We start from the raw sequence: 23,221 nt of genomic DNA on the forward strand, positions 1-23,221 counted from the left end.
GTGAATACAAAAATACTGCAAAATTTGATAATGGAAGTAAATGGTAAATTCTTACATAACTGCATGCTCTTAGTGTCCCTAAGTCTATAAAAGGGGTGCATTGTACTGATATATCAGACACTCAGAAGTGTTTAAATCCCTTGTTTGTGTTTTATGGTGTTTTATGGTGTATGGTGTAAAATATAGAATGTGCATTTATTGGGTGAAAATTGAACATTTATTCAGGCTCTGGAGGGAAGGATAAGGGATAAAGGGGAAGCCTCTGAAAGCCACATGTGTCCAGAGCTGATAGTAACTAATTATCTATCCAGTGCCCTGATCTTTCACCAAGATCATCAGAGCCACATACCTGCAGTGCTCCTTGTTCTCCCCTCCTGTCCGCTCATCGCGGGCACTGAGCAGGAGTTTGACGTGCTGTTGCTTTTCTTATTTTTCACGCAGTTAGTGGGCAGCCCGCCAGTCCCACTGTCTAGGAGGTCATCGTTACTTTTAGCCTGAAGGAAGACAAAATGATTTTATTGTATCCTCAACATCTCTAGCATCCTTCCTTCAAGACCTCTGTATCTTTTTCTCACCTTTGACAATGAAGACCCCGGTCTGGAGTTTTTGGCTCCTGATGGTACACTGCCCTCTAGCTTTGCTCTCTCCGCACCCTGAGGTTTGCTAGTAGCAGGTACTTTTGGGGCGGAGCCTACACTCCTGCTTGCTTTCCTCATCCTGGGCGGCCTGTTTGTGATGCATTTACAGCTGAATCTGGATAAACATAAAAGAGATTTACAGTCACAAATGGTGCATATTAGAGGCTTTTCTCAACAAATACTACTTATTTTATTAAAACAAACAAAAGTACATTATACACAATACCTCCCTACATGGTAAGTTAATACCACCCAGGCCGAAAGCCAACATCACAATGCACTGTAGGACGTGCACTTAACAGTTATGTTTTTATTAGAATAAAAACACATTTGATTTATGTTTGTGATTTTGGAAGGGTATTATAAAAATGGAATATACATAATGTTTGGGATGAAAGCCCTGTACAGCTACATTGGAAGAGGATCCTCTGCCAATGATACATTTGTTTAATATGTTATGAGCAAAACAATTTGATGCTTTGATGTTTCCAGTTACCACAGCCCCTGCTGTGTATTAAGGCACCACAAAGTCTGTCTGTACCCTGTGTGAGAATTCTCAGAATCATCTTCAACCAAGACAAAATGTTTCTGAAATCACTCCTAAAGTCATGAAAGTTTCAGACCACAAACTCTGAGATTTTAAAATAATGTTACATTTCTGCACCAGTGTGTTAAAAAGTAAGTGTTAAAGTTTCCTATCTGACAGAAAGCTACAAATAAATATCCTAGAATAGCAGTTTGTGATTAGGATCCTGTGCACACATTAGTAAAATATCACATTTCTACTCTCAACCATCACGTAAGTGGTTTCACTTCTGGTCGACAAGAGTCTTGTATCTCTCATGCTACCAAAAAAAAAAAAAAAAAAAAAAAAAAAAATCAATGTCCTGAATTTCATAAATATCTGTGTGCTTTGGTACCTGTTGTTCAAATGATCATTGCTTTGGGAACCCATGTAGACGCAGTTCTCAGCTCAGTGTCTCACAGTTTAGAATGTCAGATTTACAAAGCCGTTTGCTATACCCCTTCTCATTTAAAAAAAAAAATCACAGCAACCCAATGAAAGTGCACATTAGTGACGTTCGTAAACAGCTACCTATCACATCATCCACTTATTTAGTTTCAACTTAGCCATACGTTTTTCAGCCTTATAGAAAGTCATGTTATTCCAGTTCTGAAAGAGTTAGATGGTAAAAAAGTAAGAAGAAAGCATAGGTTTGAAAACCCACTAGGGATACTCAGATAAGCTCAATTACAGTCAAACCTGCCTGCCTTATATGGAATATCTACACAGCACAGTAAGAATCCAGACAGGCATAAAACCGTTCACAATACTTGGCATTCCTTGTAAGTGACAGGCAACACGAGGGTCGTTGTTCCTCCCACTGTGAGGCGCCTGTTAAACTTTAAACGTTATGTGAACATCTGGATCACGTGGTACAGAGACACAGAGAAACTGTTGCAGATTAACAACTATACTTTCTACATGTATTTCTAATTCTATACCCTGCCCAATGTTTTTCCCACTATGCTATCTTTGGCTCTCATAATTAATAGATGATGAAACAAAAACAGCACATGAATAAAATCCAATCATTATCATGGGCTGCTTGTCATCTAAAATGTAGCTTTGCCATACATAACTCAATGATGACAAAAAGTTGATGTATAAGTCTAAAGGTGAAAAAAAAAAGATTTTAAAAGAAGAGAAAATGTTAAAGGAACATTTAACACTTTGAGAGAAAAAAACCCTGCAATATACTTTTCTCATTTACTTTTTCCTGTAATTCCATTCTGAAATTTTGAGCTTTTCAGTTCCTGTTACAAATGGCAGAACACTGTTATATTCCACACAGCCATTGGTTGCACACTCTAGTCACCTATTTATAACTGTCCCTAATTGGCCACAGCAGAGAAGGTAACCTAAGTTACAACATGGCAGCTCTTATTGTTTTATAGAGACACTAAAACTTTAGTTATTTTGTCAATTTTTAAGCAGCTAACGAAACTTTAAAAAGTAAGGCACATAGAGAATTCCATGGAATCAAGCAGAGGGCTACAGGAAACCAGCTGACAAGTAGGGCACATAGAGAATTGCATAGAATCAAGCAGAGGGCCACAGGAAACCAGCTGACAAGTAGGGCACATAGAGAATTGCATAGAATCAAGCAGAGGGCCACAGGGAACCAGCTGACAAGTAGGGCACATAGAGAATTGCATAGAATCAAGCAGAGGGCCACAGGGTACCAGCTGACAAGTAGGGCACATAGAGAATTGCATAGAATCAAGCAGAGGGCCACAGGGAACCAGCTGACAAGTAGGGCACATAGAGAATTGCATAGAATCAAGCAGAGGGCCACAGGGTACCAGCTGACAAGTAGGGCACATAGAGAATTGCATAGAATCAAGCAGAGGGCCACAGGGAACCAGCTGATATCAAGTAGGGCACATAGAGAATTGCATAGAATCAAGCAGAGGGCCACAGGGAACCAGCTGATATCAAGTGGGGCACATAGAAAACTGCATGGAATCAAGCAGAGGGCCACAGGGAACAAGCTGATATCAAGTGGGGCACATAGAAAACTGCATGGAATCAAGCAGAGGGCCACAGGGAACAAGCTGATATCAAGTGGGGCACATAGAAAACTGCATGGAATCAAGCAGAGGGCCACAGGGAACAAGCTGATATCAAGTGGGGCACATAGAAAACTGCATGGAATCAAGCAGAGGGCCACAGGGAACAAGCTGATATCAAGTGGGGCACATAGAAAACTGCATGGAATCAAGCAGAGGGCCACAGGGAACAAGCTGATATCAAGTGGGGCACATAGAAAACTGCATGGAATCAAGCAGAGGGCCACAGGGAACCAGCTGGCATTAAGTAGGGCAAATAGAAAACTGCATGGAATCAAGCAGAGGGCCACAGGGAACAAGCTGATATCAAGTGGGGCACATAGAAAACTGCATGGAATCAAGCAGAGGGCCACAGGGAACAAGCTGATATCAAGTGGGGCACATAGAAAACTGCATGGAATCAAGCAGAGGGCCACAGGGAACCAGCTGGCATTAAGTAGGGGTAAAATCATAAAAAATGCTTGATTTAAAAAAAAAAATATGGAAAGTTGTTAATGAGGCCAGCACAGAATGAGGCAGGAAGTAGACTGGCACCCAGTAGATGCACTATGACCCAGGGACTTGACAAGCACAATTGCCAGGGCATACACGAAGCTTTAAACCAATGGTGGTTTTGTGACCTGCAGGCTATCAACATACTGATCACTGTAACTCCCATAACTAAAATTCCCATTGAGCTGCAAAGCAACAGGAGGGGCTCTAGGTCATGAGGAAAGTTCATTGTTATACAATAGTATGGTGTATAGAACTGCTTATCACCACAAACACCACTATGACAGAGCATTACAATAGTGAGCCTTCTCTCACAACACCTATTGGTCAGACGTCATCTACTAAAGTCAATGCTGTGTGTAATCCTCCTACTATCTTTCCTCAATTTGATTTTATTATTCATGTGTTACAATTTTGTAAACACAAACATTTCTCTCAGTTCATTAGTCTATAACTTTTAATTTACCTCATTCTGAGCTTCATTTAGTTTATGGGGGAAAACACTGTTAAAAGGAAAGCGCTGGAAGTCTGGACACTTCATTTAGTTTATGTCATACTAAAGACAGAGACACATACTGCCCCATACAATTTTGTCCCTCTAACATTTTGGACTAGTTCACAGATTTTCAACAAATCGGCCAATCCATAAATTAAGAGTTTTGGTGAACATTATGCTTAGAAATATTGATTAGTAAATGTATTTCTGTGTTTAATTGCAGGGACATCTGGGGTTTTGCTGTTTCTCTAGTTCAGAGAGGGATTGCCTGGTATTTCGGGGCTGGACTGTACTGTGAAGTCAGGATCAGACTGATATGCTTCAAGAAAGTTCTTCTCTGTGAAAGGCACATGTTGAGCAAAAAGAGGCTGCCTCTTGGGTGGTAACTAGCCATAGAACAAGCTATTATGCTATTGTTCGTTCTCAGGTTGAGCGCTTCTCTCTTTTTATTTATAATTGCAGGGACAGTCTAGTCCAAAACAAACTTTCATTATTCAGATAAAGCATGTAATTTTAAACAATTTTCCAATTTACTTCTATTGCCAATTTTGCTTTGTTCTCTTGGTATGCTTAGTTAAAAGCTAAATCTAGGAGGTTCATATGCTAATTTCTAAGCCCTTGAAGGCCCCCTCTTAGCTCAGGGCATTTTGACAGTTTTTCACCACTAGAGGGTGTTAGTTCATGTGTTTCATATAGATAACACTGTGCGAACGCACGTGGAGTTCCTAGGAGCCCGCACTGATTGGCTAAAATGCAAGTCTGTCAAAAGAACTGAAATAAGGGACAGTTTGCAGAGACTTAGATATAAGATAATCAAAGAGGTAAAAAGTGTATTAATATAACTGTGTTGGTTATGCAAAACTAGGAAATGGGATTATCTATCTTTTAAAACAAATATTCAGGTGTAGACTGTCCCTTTAACTCACTCATTCCATTTTGTAAGAAAACCCCACTCAACACGAATCTTTCAGGAAACGTTAAAGAGATATGAAACCCAAACATTTTCTTTTGTGATTCAGACAGAGCACAACATTTAAAAAATTACTTCTATTATCAAATTTGCTTCGTCCCGATGATATTCTGTGTTGAAGATATACCTAGGTAGGCATCTGTAGCCCTACATGGCAGGAAACAGTGCTGCCATCTATTGCTCTTGCAAATGGATAACATTCCTGCAAAATTGTTGCCTAATAGTACTCTTGCAAATGGATAACATTCCTGCAAAATTGTTGCCAAATAGTGCTCTTGCAAATGGATAACATTCTTGCAAAACTGCTGCCAAATAGTGCTCCAGAAATCATCCAGGTCCTCCGCAGACGTCCCTGCTTTTTATCCACGAACAAAGAAAAACTGATAATAGAAGTAAATTAGAAAGCAGTTTAAAATTACATGCTCTATCGGAATCATAAAAGAAAAAAAAGGTTTTCATATCCCTTTAACCCCTTAGTGACCAGACCATTTTTCAATTGTCTAACCCTTAAGGACCAGAGCTATTTTTACATTTCTGCGGTGTTTGTGTTTAGCTGTAATTTTCCTCTTACTCATTTACTGTTCCCACACATATTATAAACCGTTTTTCTCGCCATTAAATGGACTTTCTCTAAAGATAACATTTTCATCATATCATATAATTTATTTAAACTTTTAATAAAATATGATGAAAAAATTGAAAAAAAAAACACACTTTTTCTAACTTTGACCCCCAGAATCTGTTACACATCAACAAACACACATGCTAAATAGTTTCTACATTTTGAGTTTAGAAATACACAATGTTTACATGTTCTTTGATTTTTTGCAATTTATAGGGCAATAAATACAAGTAGCACTTTGCTATTTCCAAACCATTTTTTTTGCCAAAATTAACGATAGTTACATTGGAACGCTGATATCTGTAAGGAATCCCTGAATAACCCTTCACATGTATATATAATTTTTTTAGTAGACAACCCAAAATTTTGATCTAGGCCCATTTTGGTATATTTCTCGTCGCCCTTTCACCACAAAATGCGATCAAAGAAAAAAAAAATTGTTAACTTTTTCACAAACTTTAGCTTTCACACTGAAATTATTTACAAACAGCTTGTGCAATTATAGCACAAATGGTTGTAAAGGCTTCTCTGGGATCTCCTTTGTTCAGAAATAGCAGACTTATATGGCTTTGGCATTGCTTTTTGGTAATTAGTTCCGCTAAATGCCGCTGCGCACCGCACTTGTATTATGTCCAGCAGTTAAGGGGTTAATTGGGTAGCTTGTAGAGTTAATTTTTGCTTTAGTGTAGAGATCAGCCGTCCACTTGACACATCGCACACCCTGATCCCTCCATGACCCCCCTCAAACAGCTCTCTACCCTCCCCCACCTCACAATTGTCACAGCCATCTTAAGTACTGGCAGAAAGCCTGCCAGTATAAAATTAAATATTTTTTTTTTTAGATTTTATCTTTAGTGTAGGATCACCCATTACCCCCCAACAGCTCTTTAAGCCTCCCCCTCTACCTATTGTCTGCCATCTTAGGTACTGGCAGCTGTCGGACAGTACCCATTTACTACAAAATTTGCCCTTTTTGTCCTTAAAGGGACAGTCAAGTCGAAAAAAAACTTTTATGATTTAAATAGGGAATGTTATTTTAAACAACTTTCCAATTTACTTTTAACACCAATTTTGCTTTGTTCTCTTCGTATTCTTAGTTGAAAGCTAAATCTAGGAGGTTCATATGCTAATTTCTTAGACTTTGAAGAAGACTTTTTTGCCTCTAATCTGAATGCATTTTGACCACTAGACGGCATTAGTTCATGTGTTTCATATAGATAACATTGAGCTCATGCACGCGAAGTTACCCTGGAGTGAGCACTGATTGGCTAAAATGCAAGTCTGTCAAAAGAACTGAAATAAGGGGGCAGTTTGCAGAGGTTTAGATACAAGGTAATCACAGAGATAAAAAGTGTATTTCTATAACAGTGTTGGTTATGCAAAACTGGGGAATGGGTAATAAAGGGATTATCTTTCTTTTTAAACAACAAAAATTCTGGTGTTGACTGTCCCTTTAATACCCTACCCACACTCCCCCTCTCAATATTGAGGCATCACTGCAATAACATGAAAGAGGCTGGAAGCGATCACAATCGCATCCAGTGCATGAAAACCCTGAGGACGTGCAGGTTTTGTCCTTGGTCATTAAGTGACAGTTTTTGTAGGACGTACCATGTATGCCCTTGGTCCTTAAGGGGTTAAAGAGACATAGAAGTTATGTCTTAAAGGCTTGACCAGGAAAGGGCATCCTAGAAATAACGGACTATCTGGCTTTACCAAGCAGACAACTGTAAAATTTAACCTAACACCTACTTGAACATTTACGGACACAGCCAGGCAACATTTTCTTTATTAAGAGGATGTAATTTATGACTATAGAAGAAAGGAAATTTATGCTTACCTGATAAATTGATTTCTTCTACGATACGACGAGTCCACGGATTCATCCTTACTTGTGGGATATTATCCTCCTGCTAACAGGAAGTGGCTAAGAGCACCACAGCAGAGCTGTATATATATAGCTCCTCCCTTCTCTCCACCCCCAGTCATTCGACCGAAGGTATAGGAAGAGAAAAGAAAAGCTAAAAGGTGCAGAGGTGACTGAAGTTTTGAAAAACAAAAATATAATCTGTCTAAAAAGACAGGGAGGGCCGTGGACTCGTCGTATCGTATCGTAGAAGAAATCAATTTATCAGGTAAGCATACATTTCCTTTTCTTCTACTAGATACGACGAGTCCACGGATTCATCCTTACTTGTGGGATACAATACCAAAGCAACAGGACACGGATGAACGGGAGGGACAAGACAGATACCTAAACGGAAGGCACCACTGCTTGAAGAACTTTTCTCCCAAAATAGCCTCAGAAGAAGCAAAAGTATCAAATTTGTAAAATTTGGAAGAAGTATGAAGGGAGGACCAAGTCGCAACAGAAGCATTGTTTTTAAAAGCCCATGTGGAAGCCACAGCTGTAGTAGAATGAGCCATAACCTTTTCAGGGGGCTGCTATCCAGCAGTCTCGTATGCCAGGCGGATGATGCATCTTCCAGAATAAACAACGAATAGAGAAGATGTTTGACGGAAATCCTTGGTCGCTTGTAAGTAAAACTTCAAAGCCCGAACCACGTCCAAGTTATGTAAGAGACGATAATTCTTAGAAGAAGGATTAGGACACAAGGAAGGAACCACAATTTCCTGATTAATATTCTTGTTAGAAACAACCATAGGAAGAAACCAAGGTTTAGTACGCAAAACCACCTTATCAGAATGGAATATAAGATAAGGCGAAACACATAGCAACGCAGAAAGCTCAGAAACTCTTCTAGCCGAAGAGATAGCAACTAAAAAAAAACTTTCCAAGATAATAGTCTAATATCGATGGAATGCATGGGTTCAAACTGAACCCCTTGAAGAACATTGAGAGCTAAATTCAAACTCCATGGCGGAGCAATAGGTTTAAACACAGGCTTGATTCTGATTAAAGCCTGAAAAAAAGACTGAACGTGGGACATCCGCCAGACGCTTGTGTAGTAATATTGACAAAGCAGAAATTTGTCCCTTTAAGGAACTAGCTGATAATCCCTTCTCCAATCCTTCTTGGAGAAAAGACAAACTCCTAGGAATCTTAATCCTACTCCATGAGTAGCCCTTGGATTCGCACCAATAAAGATATTTACGCCATATCTTATGGTAAATCTTTCTCGTGACAGGCTTGCGAGCCTGAATCAAAGTATCAATGACCGATTCAGAGAATCCCCGCTTAGATAAAACTAAGTGTTCAATCTCCAAGTAGTCAGCTGCAGAGAATTTAGATTTGGATGCTGGAACCGACCTTGAATGAGAAGGTCCTGTCTCAATGGTAGTTTCCACGAAGGCAGAGAGGACATGTCCACTAGATCTGCATACCAAGTCCTGCGTGGCCATGCAGGCGCTATCATGATTACTGAAGCTCTCTCCTGTTTGATTCTTGCAGGGGAAGGAGAGGAAATGGCGGAAACACATAAGCCAGGTTGAAAGACCAAGGTACTGCTAGAGCATCTATCAGTACAGCTTGGGGATCCCTCGACCTGGACCCGTAACAAGGAAGTTTGGAATTCTGACGAGATGCCATCAGATCCAATTCCGGTGTGCCCCATTGACGGATCAATGATGCGAACACCTCCGGATGAAGTTCCCACTCCCCCAGATGAAAAGTCTGACGACTTAGAAAATCCGCTTCCCAGTTCTCAACTCCTGGGATATAGATTGCTGATAGATGGCAAGAGTGAGCCTCCACCCATCGGATTATCTTTGAAACCTCTATCATCGCTAGACAACTCCTTGTTCCCCCTTTATGATTGACATATGCTACAGTCGTGATATTGTCCGACTGGAATCTTATGAATTTGGCTAAAGCCAACTGAGGCCACGCCTGAAGCGCATTGAATATTGCTCTCAGTTCCAGAATATTGATTGGAAGTAGAGACTCCTCCTGAGTCCACACACCCTGAGCTTTCAGGGAATTCCATACTGCACCTCAGCCCAAGAGGCTGGCGTCCGTCGTCACTATTACCCATGCTGGCCTGCGGAAACACAATCCCTGGGACAGATGATCCGGTGACAATCACCAAAGAAGAGAATCTCTTGTCTCTTGATCCAGATTTATTTGAGGAGATAAATTTGCATAATCCCCATTCCACTGTCTGAGCATGCACAGCTGCAGTGGTCTGAGATGAAAGCGAGCAAACGGAACAATGTCCATTGCCGCTACCATTAATCCAATGACCTCCATACACAGCGTAAGAATGCCTCTCTTTTTGTCCGGTCTACAAACAAACGTGATAGAGGAAATCTCCCTCTTGGGAGAAATTCCTTGAATTCCAGCTGATACCCCTGGGTCACAATTTCCAATGCCCAGGGATCCTGAACATCTCTTGCCCAAGCCTGCGCAAAGAGAGAAAGTCTGCCCCCTACTAAATCCGGTCCCAGATCGGGGGGCGGCCCTTCATGCTGTCTTGGTAGCAACAGTGGGCTTCTTGGCTTGTTTACCCTTGTTCCAGGTCTGGTTAGGTCTCCAGACTGACTTGGATTGAGCAAAACTCCCTTCCTGCTTTGTGTTGGAAGAGGAAGCAGAGGGTCCTTTAAAGTTCCGAAAGGAACGAAAATTATTTTGTTTACCCCTCATCTTCACCGCCTTATCCTGAGGCAGGGCATGACCTTTACCTCCAGTAATGTCAGAAATTATTTCCTTTAATTCAGGCCCGAATAGGGTCTTACCCTTAAAAGGAATAGCTAACAGCTTAGACTTTGATGACACATCAGCAGACCAAGACTTGAGCCATAATGCTCTACGCGCTAAGATGGCAAAGCGTGCATTTTTCGCCGCTAATTTAGCCATTTGAAAAGCGGCATCTGTAATAAAATAATTAGCGAGCTTGAGAGCCTTAATTCTATCCAAAATATCATCTAATGGGGTCTCAACCTTAAGAGACTCCTCTAGAGCCTCAAACCAAAAAGCTGCTGCAGTAGTAACTGGAACAATGCAAGCTATAGATTGTAGAAGAAAACCCTGATGAATAAACAATTTCTTTAGAAGACCCTCTAATTTTTTATCCATAGGATCTTTGAAAGCACAACTGTCCTCAATAGGTATAGTTGTACACTTAGTTAGGGTAGAAATAGCTCCCTCCACCTTAGGGACCGTTTGCCAAGAGTCCCGAATGGTGTCAGATATGGGAAACATTTTCTTAAAATTAGGAGGGGGAGAGAACGGAATGCCTGGTCTATCCCATTCCTTTGTAACAATGTCCGAAATTCTTTTAGGGACTGGAAAAACATCAGTGTAAGTAGGTACCTCTAGATATTTGTCCATCATACACAATTTCTCTGGTGGTATCACAATAGGGTCACAATCATCCAGAGTTGCTAAAACCTCCCGGAGTAACAGGTGGAGGTGTTCAAGCCTAAATTTAAAGCACATCATGACCGAATCTGTCTGAGGCAACACATTTCCTGAATCTGAAAGTTCTCCCTCATACAGAAATTCCCCGACCCCCAAATCAGAGCACTGTGAGGGTACATCGGAAATGGCCTATAAGGCATCAGAGGGCTCAGTATTTACCTTAATACCTGACCTACTGCGTTTACCCTGTAAAACTGGCAGTTTAGATAATACCTCTGTAAGGGTAGTAGACATAACTGCAGCCATATCTTGCAGAGTAAAAGAATTAGACTCACTAGAAGTACTTGGCATCGCTTGAGTGGGCGTTAAAGGTTGTGACATTTGGAGAGAATTGGATGGCATAACCTGATTCTCTTCAGACTGAGAATCATCCTTAGACATACTTTTATCACCCAAAATATGTTCTTTGCAGTGTAAGGCCCTTTCAGTACAAGAGGGACACAATGTAAGTGGGGGTTCCACAATGGCTTCTAAACACAGAGCATTGACTTTCCTCAATGTCAGACATGTTGAATAGGCTAGTAATAACCACAAAAGTCGTAAAAACACTATTTATTGAAAAAAACACAAATTTTGAAAACCCGTACTGCGCCTTTAAGAAGTAAAAAAGCGCACAATTTTTCCAAATCTGCTTCAAAATGCTATTAAGCTTACCAATTTAGCATATATCTTTCTTATATTGTAGCCTGATATTTCAGTTTGGGCCCAACCGAAGCTGAAGTTTGCTGCCTTCTTGTCAAAATCAACTGCGCATCTGAGGCGCGAAAATTAGGCCCCGCCCATCATATGCGAAGTACTCTCAGCCTAAAAAACCACAAGGAAGCGGTACAGAAACAAGCCATGTGGATAGGCATCCTAATTGTATAATATAGCCATGTGAACCCTCAGCACAATGCCCAAACACCAGTGATATTAACCGTTTGTGCAATAAAAACATTATGCTGCCCCAGTGTATAAACCATGCTACCAGCATTTTCTTGCTGCATTTAGCCCATAACAATAAAATACAAAGGTCTCCAGTAATACCCCTTCTTATGTCTATAGGTTTACTGCTTACCCCTTCCCTCTTGGGAACTATGTAAGCCTGTTTTGAAATATCACAGTCTCTTCAGAAGTAAATGACTGAACATACCTCAATGCTTGTAGCATGAAAACGTTCCCCACACTAAAGCTTCTCTGGTACTCCTCAGCCATACTGTGGGAACTCATATGGATCTTAGTGACATCTGCTAAGATCATCAACCTCCAGGCAGAAATTCACCTTCTATATGCTGCCTGAGGAAAAATAGTACTCACCGGTACCATTTAAAATAAAAAATTCTTGATTGAAGAAACTAAAAACTATCATTTTAACACCTCTTTCACTTGACCTCTTCCTATTACTAGTATAGGCAAAGAGAATGACTGGAGGTGGAGAGCAGGGAGGACCTAATTACAGCTCTGCTGTGGTACTCTTTGCCACTTCCTGTTAGCAGGAGGATAATATCCCACAAGTAAGGATGAATCCGTGGACTCGTCCTATCTAGTAGAAGAAACTAAGACTTTGGTGTGTGTTCAAAAGCACTGAAGGTTCACCCTGAAACAAGGCGCATAAATCAAGCCAATCCCACACTGAAACAAAATGAGGCTAGTGGATCTCAATCTTTTTTTAGCCTAGTGTCCCAACTTCTGAAAATTGTAGCTACCGCCCCCTCAAAATACAGAGGCCTATTTATATATATAAAAAAAAAAACTATCAGAAATATATACATACCCAAAGTATGTGTACACACACACAGTTAGTTGCACTGACGTATAATAAAACAAGGGTGCACATATGCACATCCTCGTACCACACAAAGTGTATAAAATTATCCGCAGAGGGTCAAGATGGACTGTAAATAATGACAGTGAAGGGAAATCAAGTCTGCTGTTTCAGTTACTCGTTGGAAATACCATACCTAAGATGCTGCAGTTAGGGAGCGTAACCAAAACATTTTCCTGCTGTAAGATTAAACCACTGCACTTAAAGCTTTGAAGCAGCATATAAGTCCTTCAGTTGCAGAAAACTTTGAAGAGACATGAAACACTTTGAAATTGTAATATAAAATGTTAAGTTATGTGTAGTAAAAACAGATTTACAGAGTACTGTACCCCCCCCCCTTCCAGTAATTTAACACAGAACTAAAAGAGAAAAGAAAAAAACTAGAACGTTTTGCCAAAATGATAGTAATTTCTATATCTTGGTCCATATCAGTGGGTAATACCTACCAGTGAGAATCCCTCCCCAAAGGGGTTTGGACAGAACTGCACACTCCCCTAGTTACCTGAATAAAGGTAAGTAATGTATAGCACCCCCTCCACCTCATAGTTATGTCCAGCCAATTGGTGACCTAGGAAAATCGTGAGGGAACCCTGGTAGGTATCTTGGCCCCCCTGGTAGTATTACCTACCAGTATAAAAGAATAGAACGGTGAAGATATACAAGACACCAACACAAAAAAGGGTGCTGCAAAAAAAATAATACAAAAACTTTATATAAAGGGACATTAAACACTTAATAAATGCCAAATAGAATGATGCATTCAAAGAAAAAAGATTTGTCTGAGAATACGCTTTAGAAGAGTCTAAATTAGGGCCTGAAGGTAACTGCTGTAATTGGGAGACTTCAGCAATCATGCCGCTAATTTCAACCGGATGGAGCACTGGACCCTGACAGAGCATGTCCCAAGAAACTGGAAAATGCCAGGGAGGACAGATTGCTATACTCTGTACCAAGGAAACCATGGACAGCGAGGCCAAAAAGGAAGTATCAGGATAAATACTGCTTTTCCCTCCTCTCAGTAGGCGTGGAATAAGAGATAGTGGAGAAAAGGCATAAATTAGTCTGAATGGCCACCTCTTAAGCAGAGCATCTACCCTCAGTGTCTGCGGAACTGGTAAATGGCTGAAAAAGTTTGGAACTTGATTGTTGTTGTTGGATGCCATGAGATCTATCTCTGGATCACCCCATCTGTTGGCAATCATATGAAACAACTTCCTGTTGAGCTGCCATTCTTTCCTACTTAGAAAGTCTGCTGTGACAATCATTCGACCTGGAACATACACTGAAGTAATCAGTTGAACATTGCGTTGTGGCCAAAAAAAATTTTGGAGCAACCTCTTTCAGGGCAGACGGACTTCTTGTGTGATCTTGTTGTCTGATAACACCTTTACTGCTTTTCCCATCAGCCATTCTTAACAGTAGTGCCTGATAAACAGCTGAGAGAGACAGAGTTTTTGTGAAGCTTAGTAAGAATGGATTTGAAATAGACACATCCTCCATCTTGCCTAGTTGACCATATGAATCACTGAAGCCATATGTCCCAGAAACCTCATCCATTGTCGAGCTGTCAGTATCCTTGACTACCATAGATTCTGTAAAAAAAATTTAGAAATTGAAGATGTTCCTGAGGGAGAAACACCAGCTTTACTGTGTTACCAGAAATACAAGCTTTAGGGATGGAATCAAATTACTTTGAAAGAACTGAATTAAAAAAAAAAAACTCTGTGCATATCTGCTTGCTCCAAGGAATTCACCATAAGAAGAATGTCATCTAGGCAATAAACAACAAATAATCCCTTTAGACGAAGTTCTGCTACAAGGAAAACTAAAACCTTTGTGAAAATTCTAGGAGCTGTAGATATTCCGTAGGGCAGAGATGTGAATTGGAAATGTCAGTTTCCAACTGCAAATATTTGCTGTGGGCCTCTGCAATGGGTATATGGAAATAAGCATCCTTGATATGTATAGATTGTAGAAATGCTCCCAGAGGCATCAGGTTTATTACTAAAATAACTGTCTACATCTTGAAGGTTTGAACTATCAGGAAAGAATTTAACTTGTGAAGGTCTACAACTAGTTTCCAGGAGCCATCTTTTTCTTTATGAGGAGAATAGAGTCCCAGATCTTGAAGATGCACAGGAATCTCTTGAATAACTTGTTCGCTCAGAATCTTGTCTACATATTGGAATATGGCGGACAACGTCAGCTGTTCCATTAGGAGTGGTGATTAAATTAAATGAAGTAATACAGGCTTCTTCTTGAATTCCAATTAATATCCAGTTGAAAGAAGATTTAAACACCATACTGGTTGCCCAAACTTCCATCAAGCAAGAGAGAGTCTTCCTACAATTAGAGAAGCCTGGACAGGCAAACCCGTATTGCTTCTTAGTCTGGTGAACCTGAAAGGACTTACCACAACCCCGACCTTTGCTCTGGTACTGAGCCTTCCACTCTGAGTACGAAAGAAATCTTTCCTGTTAGAATACTTAGATTTTTGATAAGAAGAAGTCTGTCAGCAAGAGACTCATTTCTTTGAACCTTAACTTAGCTATATACCTCTTAGATATTAGAAGGTCTAATTATTTACCAAACAGCATGTCTCCTTCAAAACTAAGTCCCAAATGATTTACCTTAGAACCAGGATTAGCATCTCAATGGCGTAGCAATAGAGCCCTTTCAACCAAATATGCTGTAACCATGGATTTAGCATTTAACTAACATCTCTGTGGCAGCAGAGAGACAAAATTAAGTTACTTTTTTAAGATTTGCAAGGAAAGGCAAAATATTTTGAGCGTCAGGCAAAGTATGAGACAAATTTTCAGACCAGACATTAGTAGCTTTTAGAAGAGAGAAAATAACCAAAAGAGGATTAAAATCTGCCTTTTTGAATAAAGCCTTTTTAAAAATTCTGCTCCATTTTTTAAATCCATAACATCTCTAAAAATGTTTGCGTCATCAGTTGGAAAAATTATTTTGTTAGATAATCTGGCAATAGCCGTATCCACTTTAGGTGGAGCAGAAAACTGAACATACAAGGATTTATTCAAAGGGAACCATTCAAATATTTCTCTGTTACTCTCAATTGTTTTTCAGACTTGGAGAAAATAGCAAGATAGATTTATTTGATTTAGACACACAAAAAATTAAAATCCAATTTAGCTTTAAATCAGTCAGCAGAAGGCTGGGGCAGTTCCTCCTAGATAATCCAAAGTTTCTCTTATGTCCTTAATAAAGTTACACAAAGTGGCAGAATCAAAGGACATAGGTGTATGAGAATCAGGTACAATTTCACCATCGGAGACAGATTCAGTTATGAACACATTCTGAAGATTTTCCAGGTGCAGAAGCAAAGCTTCCACCATAAATTTGCCCAATACAAGTTTTACATAGGTTTTTATCTTGCCAGCGAGGATTGTGACAAAGGAAACAGGCAGACTAAGGCAGAGGCTGGGGCTAAGAAACAAAAACAATCATAAAGATATAATAAATAAAAAAGCGCCAAATAAATTTGTGTATAAAAAACATAAATTATGCTTACCGGATAATTTCATTTTCTTCTGAAGGGAAGAGTCCACAGCTGCATTCATTACTTTTGGGAATTCAGAACCTGGCCACCAGGAGGAGGCAAAGACACCTCAGCCAAACGCTTAAATACCTCCCCCACTTCCCTCATCCCCCAGTCATTCTGCCAAGGGAACAAGGAACAGTAGGAGAAATATCAGGGTGAAAAAAGGTGCCGGAAGAACAAAAAATTTACAGCCGCCTCACAGAGATAAAAACACGGGCGGGAGCTGTGGACTCTTCCCTTCAGAAGAAAATGAAATAATCAGGTAAGCATAATTTATGTTTTTCTTCTTAAAAGGGAAGAGATCAACAGCTGCATTCATTACTTTTGGGAAAACAATACCCAAGCTAGAGGACACTGAATGCAAATAACGGGTGGGTACAAAAGGCAGGCCCTTCAAAAGGCTCAACAGTCTGAATTACTCAACACACAAATGTAAGTACAAACGACACAGAGAAAAACCCGAGCCCAGGTAACTGCACATCAGTTTTACCACCGGCAAAGCCGAACTAGAGACCACTCAGATCTAGAGTTCGTCAGGTCCAATCAACCTCCAAAGGGTCTACCCCACGGGACACCACACCCAAGAAGGTACCCGGCTAAAGATAAGGACCGCAAAGTTGCAAAGAAACTTTTCCCACTTAAAGGGCCATAATACCCAAATGTTTAAACACTTGAAAGTGATGCAGTATAGCTGTAAAAAGCTGACTAGAAAATATCACCTGAACATCTCTATGTAAAAAAGAAAGATATTTTACTTCAAAAGTTCCTCAGTAGCCACCTCCCATTGTAAAGGATTTCTAAGCAGCATTTTAGTATGTCTGTCCTGGGACAGCTGAAAGGATGAGCCTTGTGAACTCTCATATTATTTCACCAATCAGGTAAAGGAAGCTTACTATGAAATCTCATGAGATCACAGTAAGAGTTCATGACCTCAGCACTGCTGATGCTGATTGGCTGCTGTTCATTTCTTCATTTTTATTTTTACCTGCAGCTGGGAGCAGCTGAGTATAACTTTTTACACAGCACTTACTCTGCTGAGCTGAGGAAATTGTGAGGTAAAATATCTTCCTTTTTTACATAGAGATGCTCAGGTGATATTTTCCTGTCAGATTTTTACAGTTATACTGCATCAGTTTCAAGTGATTTAGCATATGAGTATTACGTCCCTTTAACACCTAGAAAGCAACCCATGGTTGTCTCTACAAAGGCAACTTCCAGGGAGGCAAACCCCTTAGAACACAAGGACCCAAAAAGAAGGATCCATACACAGGGAACATGTCCTCAAAAGGACTTGAGGAACCCTTCATGTCCCCAATCCTATACCATAACCTAAGGTACTCCAGGAAATTCATGAGACCCCCGATGCTCCATAACATATCTAGATCTGGAGGCTAGATAGGCAGAGACAGCAGAAACAGGATAAATATACCAGCAGCTAGAAGCCATCTGAACAGGAACTCTCAAAAACCAGCCTCTAAAAGGAAGGCTGACCCTATCGCTAACTCAAACCTCCTAAAGGCGAGTAAAGCTAGTTAGCATCCAGACAAAAGCAAGTAGCTGTAACTGGATACACCATCACTAAGCAAATCGCTGTGGATGGTTCCAACTGCAAACCACCAAGGGCGTACAGCCCACCGAATAGCTGCTCCAAAAAGCACCTCCTCCTGGCACCAGATGCCGGTAGAAAGAAGGACATACAAAGTCCTCCCTCAAAGGAAAGGCCAACAGCAGAAAACAGTCAACCGTGCATAGAGTAACCAATCCCTAACCTTCCCTCCGGAATAACGGTCCCAGCCCAAAGGCTATTCAAAAGACAAGAGACCCAGACTACAGGAAAGGAGAGGATCAACGAGGAACAAAGTCCCCTGTTAGACCGCTGCTACAAACGGCATGCTACCGTGAGTCAGGAGAAACATTGTGCACGGGTAAAAGACCCCCTACATGTAGTCGTGGGCAAAAAAAGGGCACACTTCCCAAAGGAAGAAGTCCCCCCAAAAACCTCAGCATCCATATATTGGATACACGAAGGAGAAGCACCCACAGGAGCAAACCCTCAGTCTCCTGGTGCAGGAACAGAGGAACCAGACACTACATCACGCTCCCCTCCAAGGAAACTGAAACACAGGAAGGGAAAAAACCCCTGCAAGGAAGGACCAAGGACCCCCAGGACTCCACGAATACTAAGGTAAATCCGAACCCGGAGAACCCAAACCCTACTCTGGAAGAGAAGGGAATGAACAACAGAAAAATAAACTCTATCATAGAGGCGAGACTCCTCGGCCACATCGCCAACCCAGTTGAAAAGACCTGGAGTCTACAGAAACATCGTAAATGCACCAGAAGACAGGTAGAGGCCCGTCAGAAAGGCATCCCTCACAGAGCACTTTGCATACATTTTAAAAGAGAGAGAACAGCACTCCTGAGATAGAACAAAAGCTAGAATAACTTCCATGCCTGTTCATTTTTATTGCAACTCAGGGTGCGCATTCTTTTAGTACACTATGCCCCTTCACAGAGAAAAAATATCCTGTAGCATATCAGTCTGACCCTGCCCAATGACAGTCCAGCGCCGAAATGCCAGGCAATTCTTCTCTGAACAAGAGAAACAACAACCCCAGACGATCGTTTCGGCCTTCAGTGGGCCTCGTCAGTGAGGGGCAGTTGTATCTCTCTAAGGGCATGTGTGCACGGAGTCCACGTCTGGTTTCCCCATTACCTTAGGGAGGCCCAAGAGTACTAAGAGTGATCCCTCACAGAGCCCCAGCCCCTACGAAGGGGGCTCACGGGAGCACAACTTCAAGTGTGAACCGAACCGTCCACACCCATCCATGGAGAGACATGGACCAGGCCAGGGTTCTTGACAATGGACAAGCAAAAGATCCAATCTCAGAGAGAACCTTAAACTGCCTCCTCTAAGGAGGATCACACCTCTAAAGTCTGTAGACTTGGCGATCTAGATAACCTCAAACCCAAGAGTCACGAAGGACTCCTGAACAGTCTGAGAATCAGCACAAAGTACAACGGATCACAAGAAATCTCGTAGGCAAGCGGCAACACGTGATACACACACAGGCAGGGTAACATCAATACCCAAAGGAAAATGATAACCCAGGGCCCTGCTCACCATCTCAGAAAAGTAACGCAAGGCACCACCCACGAAACCCCAAATGGAGTATAGAGGAAAAAAGGACAACTGCCTGACCCTCGAAGGGCGTCCCTCTGTAACCAACCTGGACACCGCTACTGAAAAGCCCCAAGGCTAGTGTAACATCGAGGAAGCAACACACCCGAACGTCAAAAATCGTAGTCCGACCGAGGGTATTAAATGGAGTAGACAGTCAGAGAGCTTGAAAAAGCTAATATTCAAGGAAAACTACCTTGAGCAGGCAAACGTTGGAGCTGCAGCTCCCACAGAAGGCAGGGAACCCCTGCACACCACCTCTCAGAGTACTCTAGAACGGCACCCGGAACATAACCGATGGGCATTAATTACCCGAGCCATTTCATATTCATCACAAGACACATCCTCCATATCGGATGCATCCGTGTTGCGCATATCGGAATCCTCCATAATCTTGGGATTACAGAAAGACAAAACTAACTGGCACACTTTGACAGCCCCAATGGCTGAGGCACTCACCACCTCCTGTGAACCAGACAACCCACGAGTTAGAATCTCTTGGTCGCACACAGTCAGCATCCGGAAGTGAAAAAACAACGTAACTGCACACGTCACTAGGTGCACCGTGCCAGTAACAAAAAGGGCATGAAATCTTGAGAGATCATGCCCTTTAAGAAGGCCGTTATGTTGAATAAAGGCCAAGAGCCTAAGTATAGCTACACATTGCAGATAGAACCATATAACAAACATGATTTAAAAAGTGGGGAAGGATGATGCTCCACCATCGCAAGAAAGAGCGCACTAGGCTAAAGAGACAGCGTCCGGAAAAACCTTGAGTGAAAAAAGCAATATACCATAAATGTAATAGTAAGCACAGCCACACATAATGTATATCATGAATAGACGTCCCCTGGGCAGCTGCAGCTTGTTGAGAGGTCTCCATATCAGACATACTGCAAATTAACAAAGTACAATAAAGTACAAAGAATGTCAAAACATCTTAAATTAGGCCAGAATAGCTCCAAAACTTACTTGCAGTTCCGCAAACTTGATGTTGTAAACCCAGAACACAATGCAGGAAAACACCAGCAGATTGGAAATATACAATACAGCGCAACTGAAGATCCATGGTGAGGCACAACGGAAGTAGCCCTCAGACGAGATCCCCATGATATTGAATGATGACATTACGTCAATATGGTGGCCCACACAAGGAAGCTCCAGATGGAGCATGCCACACCAACAGTCCCAGACCGAAGATATAGTGACGCCTAAACCGGAAAGGTAAGCATACCTGGTGGAAGTAAAAAATAGTTGCCTGGGACTCAAAATAAAAAATAAAAAATAAAAAATGCAGAGAGGGACTCCCAGTCCTGTCCACCATGTTGCTAGACAGAAGTAGGAGGAAGAGGGGGTGCTGTTAGTTACCTTTACTCAGGTAACTAGGGGAGTAGGCAGTTTTGTCCACACCGCTATGGGGAGGGGTTCTCAATAATAGTTATTACCACCAGGAAGTGCCAAGGTAATATTTGTATTGGGCAATATATCTTTAGTTTCTTAAAGTTCTTAAAAAATGTGTTTTCCAAACTGTGTAAAAAAAAAAAAAAAAACTTAAACATTTCCAAGGCTGCCATATCTTCACATTTAAATTAATTTTAAGAGGCATACATCTTTCACCAGGAGAGATATGCAAGTGTTTGCTTTATTTCATCACATTTGCAAGCACAGGATAGCAGATGGGATAAGCAAATATATGACTGTTGTTGCTTACAGTAGTCTGATAGGGAAATCTAACCGGAGGGTCATTCCTCAAACTATGATTTCAATGGACTGTTGAACTGTACATTCTATATTTGCGGTGGATTCAATAGCAAATCCTTGGACTGTATTCGCTCTCTGTTTATATGTTACATATTACTATTTTTTTCCAAAATGATCTGTTTATATTAAAATATAAATTTGTAGAAAGAGGATACATAGAAAGCGAAATTGAAGCTGAAAGACTCAAAGTACAGAACATTGACAGAAAAGATATACTTAAGTACAAACCCAAAGCCAAAACAAACGCAATAGAAGAATCAAAAGAATGGTTCATTCCTTTCATCACTAAATACATTGAGGATAGAGGTGAATTAGAAAAAAATCATAAAAACTCACTGGAAAATATTACAACAAGATCCTCACCTAGGAGAGAAACTACCAATAAATCCAAAATTATCTACAAAAAAAGCGAAAAATCTAAAAAGTGCTTTAGCCCCCACTATGAAACTCAATAAACCAAAGAAACAAAAAGGTGTTCAAGGGGAATCACTACAGGGATTCTTCCCCTGTGGATTCTGCAAAGCATGCAGACATGCAAAGAAAGCCAAATCATTCAAATCAAGCCAAACAAACAAAGAATATAAAATAAAAGAAACCATCAGATGCACAGACACCAACATTATATACCTCATAACATGCACAAAATGTGACAAGCAATATATAGGCGAAACAAAAAGGATGATAAAAGAAAGGATAAGGGAACACATATTATCAATAGAAAAATCGGGACTGGATAGAAACAAGGACCTTCCAGTGCCCAAACACTTCAGAACTTGTAATAACAGCAACTTGAAATTTTTCAATTATACAGCTATACAAAAAATTAAAAATAACAAAAGAGGGGGCGACCAGGCAAACAACCTACTTAAAAAAGAAGCAAAATGGATCTTCGAAATGCAAACCCTAAGACCAAAAGGTCTGAATATAGATTTTAGTCTGAACTGTTTTTTGAACACTTAAGACCAGATAAACTCACTAATTTATATCACTAACCCAACTGAAATAACACGCCATAAATAATTCATTAAAAACTGAAACAAAACCTTGTTATATTTTCTTGTAACAAAACCAAGCTGCACACACTTGCAACAAATGTTAAAAGAGAACAAAAACCTAAAAATTAGAAGAAAAATCTAAGGAGATATTTCATAGTTTAACACTATTGACAATTATGCATTATCTATCACTGTACCAAGAATACAATAATAAAAATGGGAAAGCACTTGTTTTTCAACAAAAGAGCATAAAAGACCAAGTAAGAACTAACAACAAACTGCAGCAATAACGAAAATAGGTGGGACATATCGGTTAAACACCAGATTATAGAATGAAAATGTACTTTTCAAAAAAACGACAGTGATTAATGACGATGTAATTTAAAATGCATCTTTCAATAAACGACAGTGAAAGACTGAATAAAAATACACAAACCTTCGATTTTGAGACTAAAAAAGATCATACAAGAACATATATAGAGGAAGTTCACAATTAGAAATATTACAAATATGCCAAATTAAATGAGGATGTATCTTTCAACAAACGATTGTGAACGATCAAACAAAATAATCCTAAATAAAAAATATATTTCATCCCATATCTAAACGTAAACACTATCCTGAAATCGGATTATTTAAGTGAAACAAAACCTCGTTATATTTTCTTGTAACAAAACCAA

General features: G+C 40.5%; 1 protein-coding gene across 1 annotated transcript in view; it reads right to left on the reverse strand.

The window, feature by feature from the left end:
- The window catches only part of SPECC1L (sperm antigen with calponin homology and coiled-coil domains 1 like), a 215,214-nt gene that overhangs the window by 134,208 nt on the left and 57,785 nt on the right, over window positions 1–23,221 (reverse strand). Inside the window, exons 2-3 of the mRNA XM_053701992.1 lie at window positions 576–753; window positions 350–494 (exon numbers count right to left, since the gene is read on the reverse strand). Of these exons, the coding sequence (XP_053557967.1) occupies window positions 350–494; window positions 576–716 (286 nt within the window). The 5' untranslated portion in view covers window positions 717–753. The remainder of the gene's footprint in view (window positions 1–349; window positions 495–575; window positions 754–23,221) is intronic.

The sequence above is a fragment of the Bombina bombina genome, chromosome 2, assembly GCF_027579735.1.
Source record: "Bombina bombina isolate aBomBom1 chromosome 2, aBomBom1.pri, whole genome shotgun sequence".
Classification (NCBI taxonomy): Eukaryota; Metazoa; Chordata; class Amphibia; order Anura; family Bombinatoridae; genus Bombina; species Bombina bombina.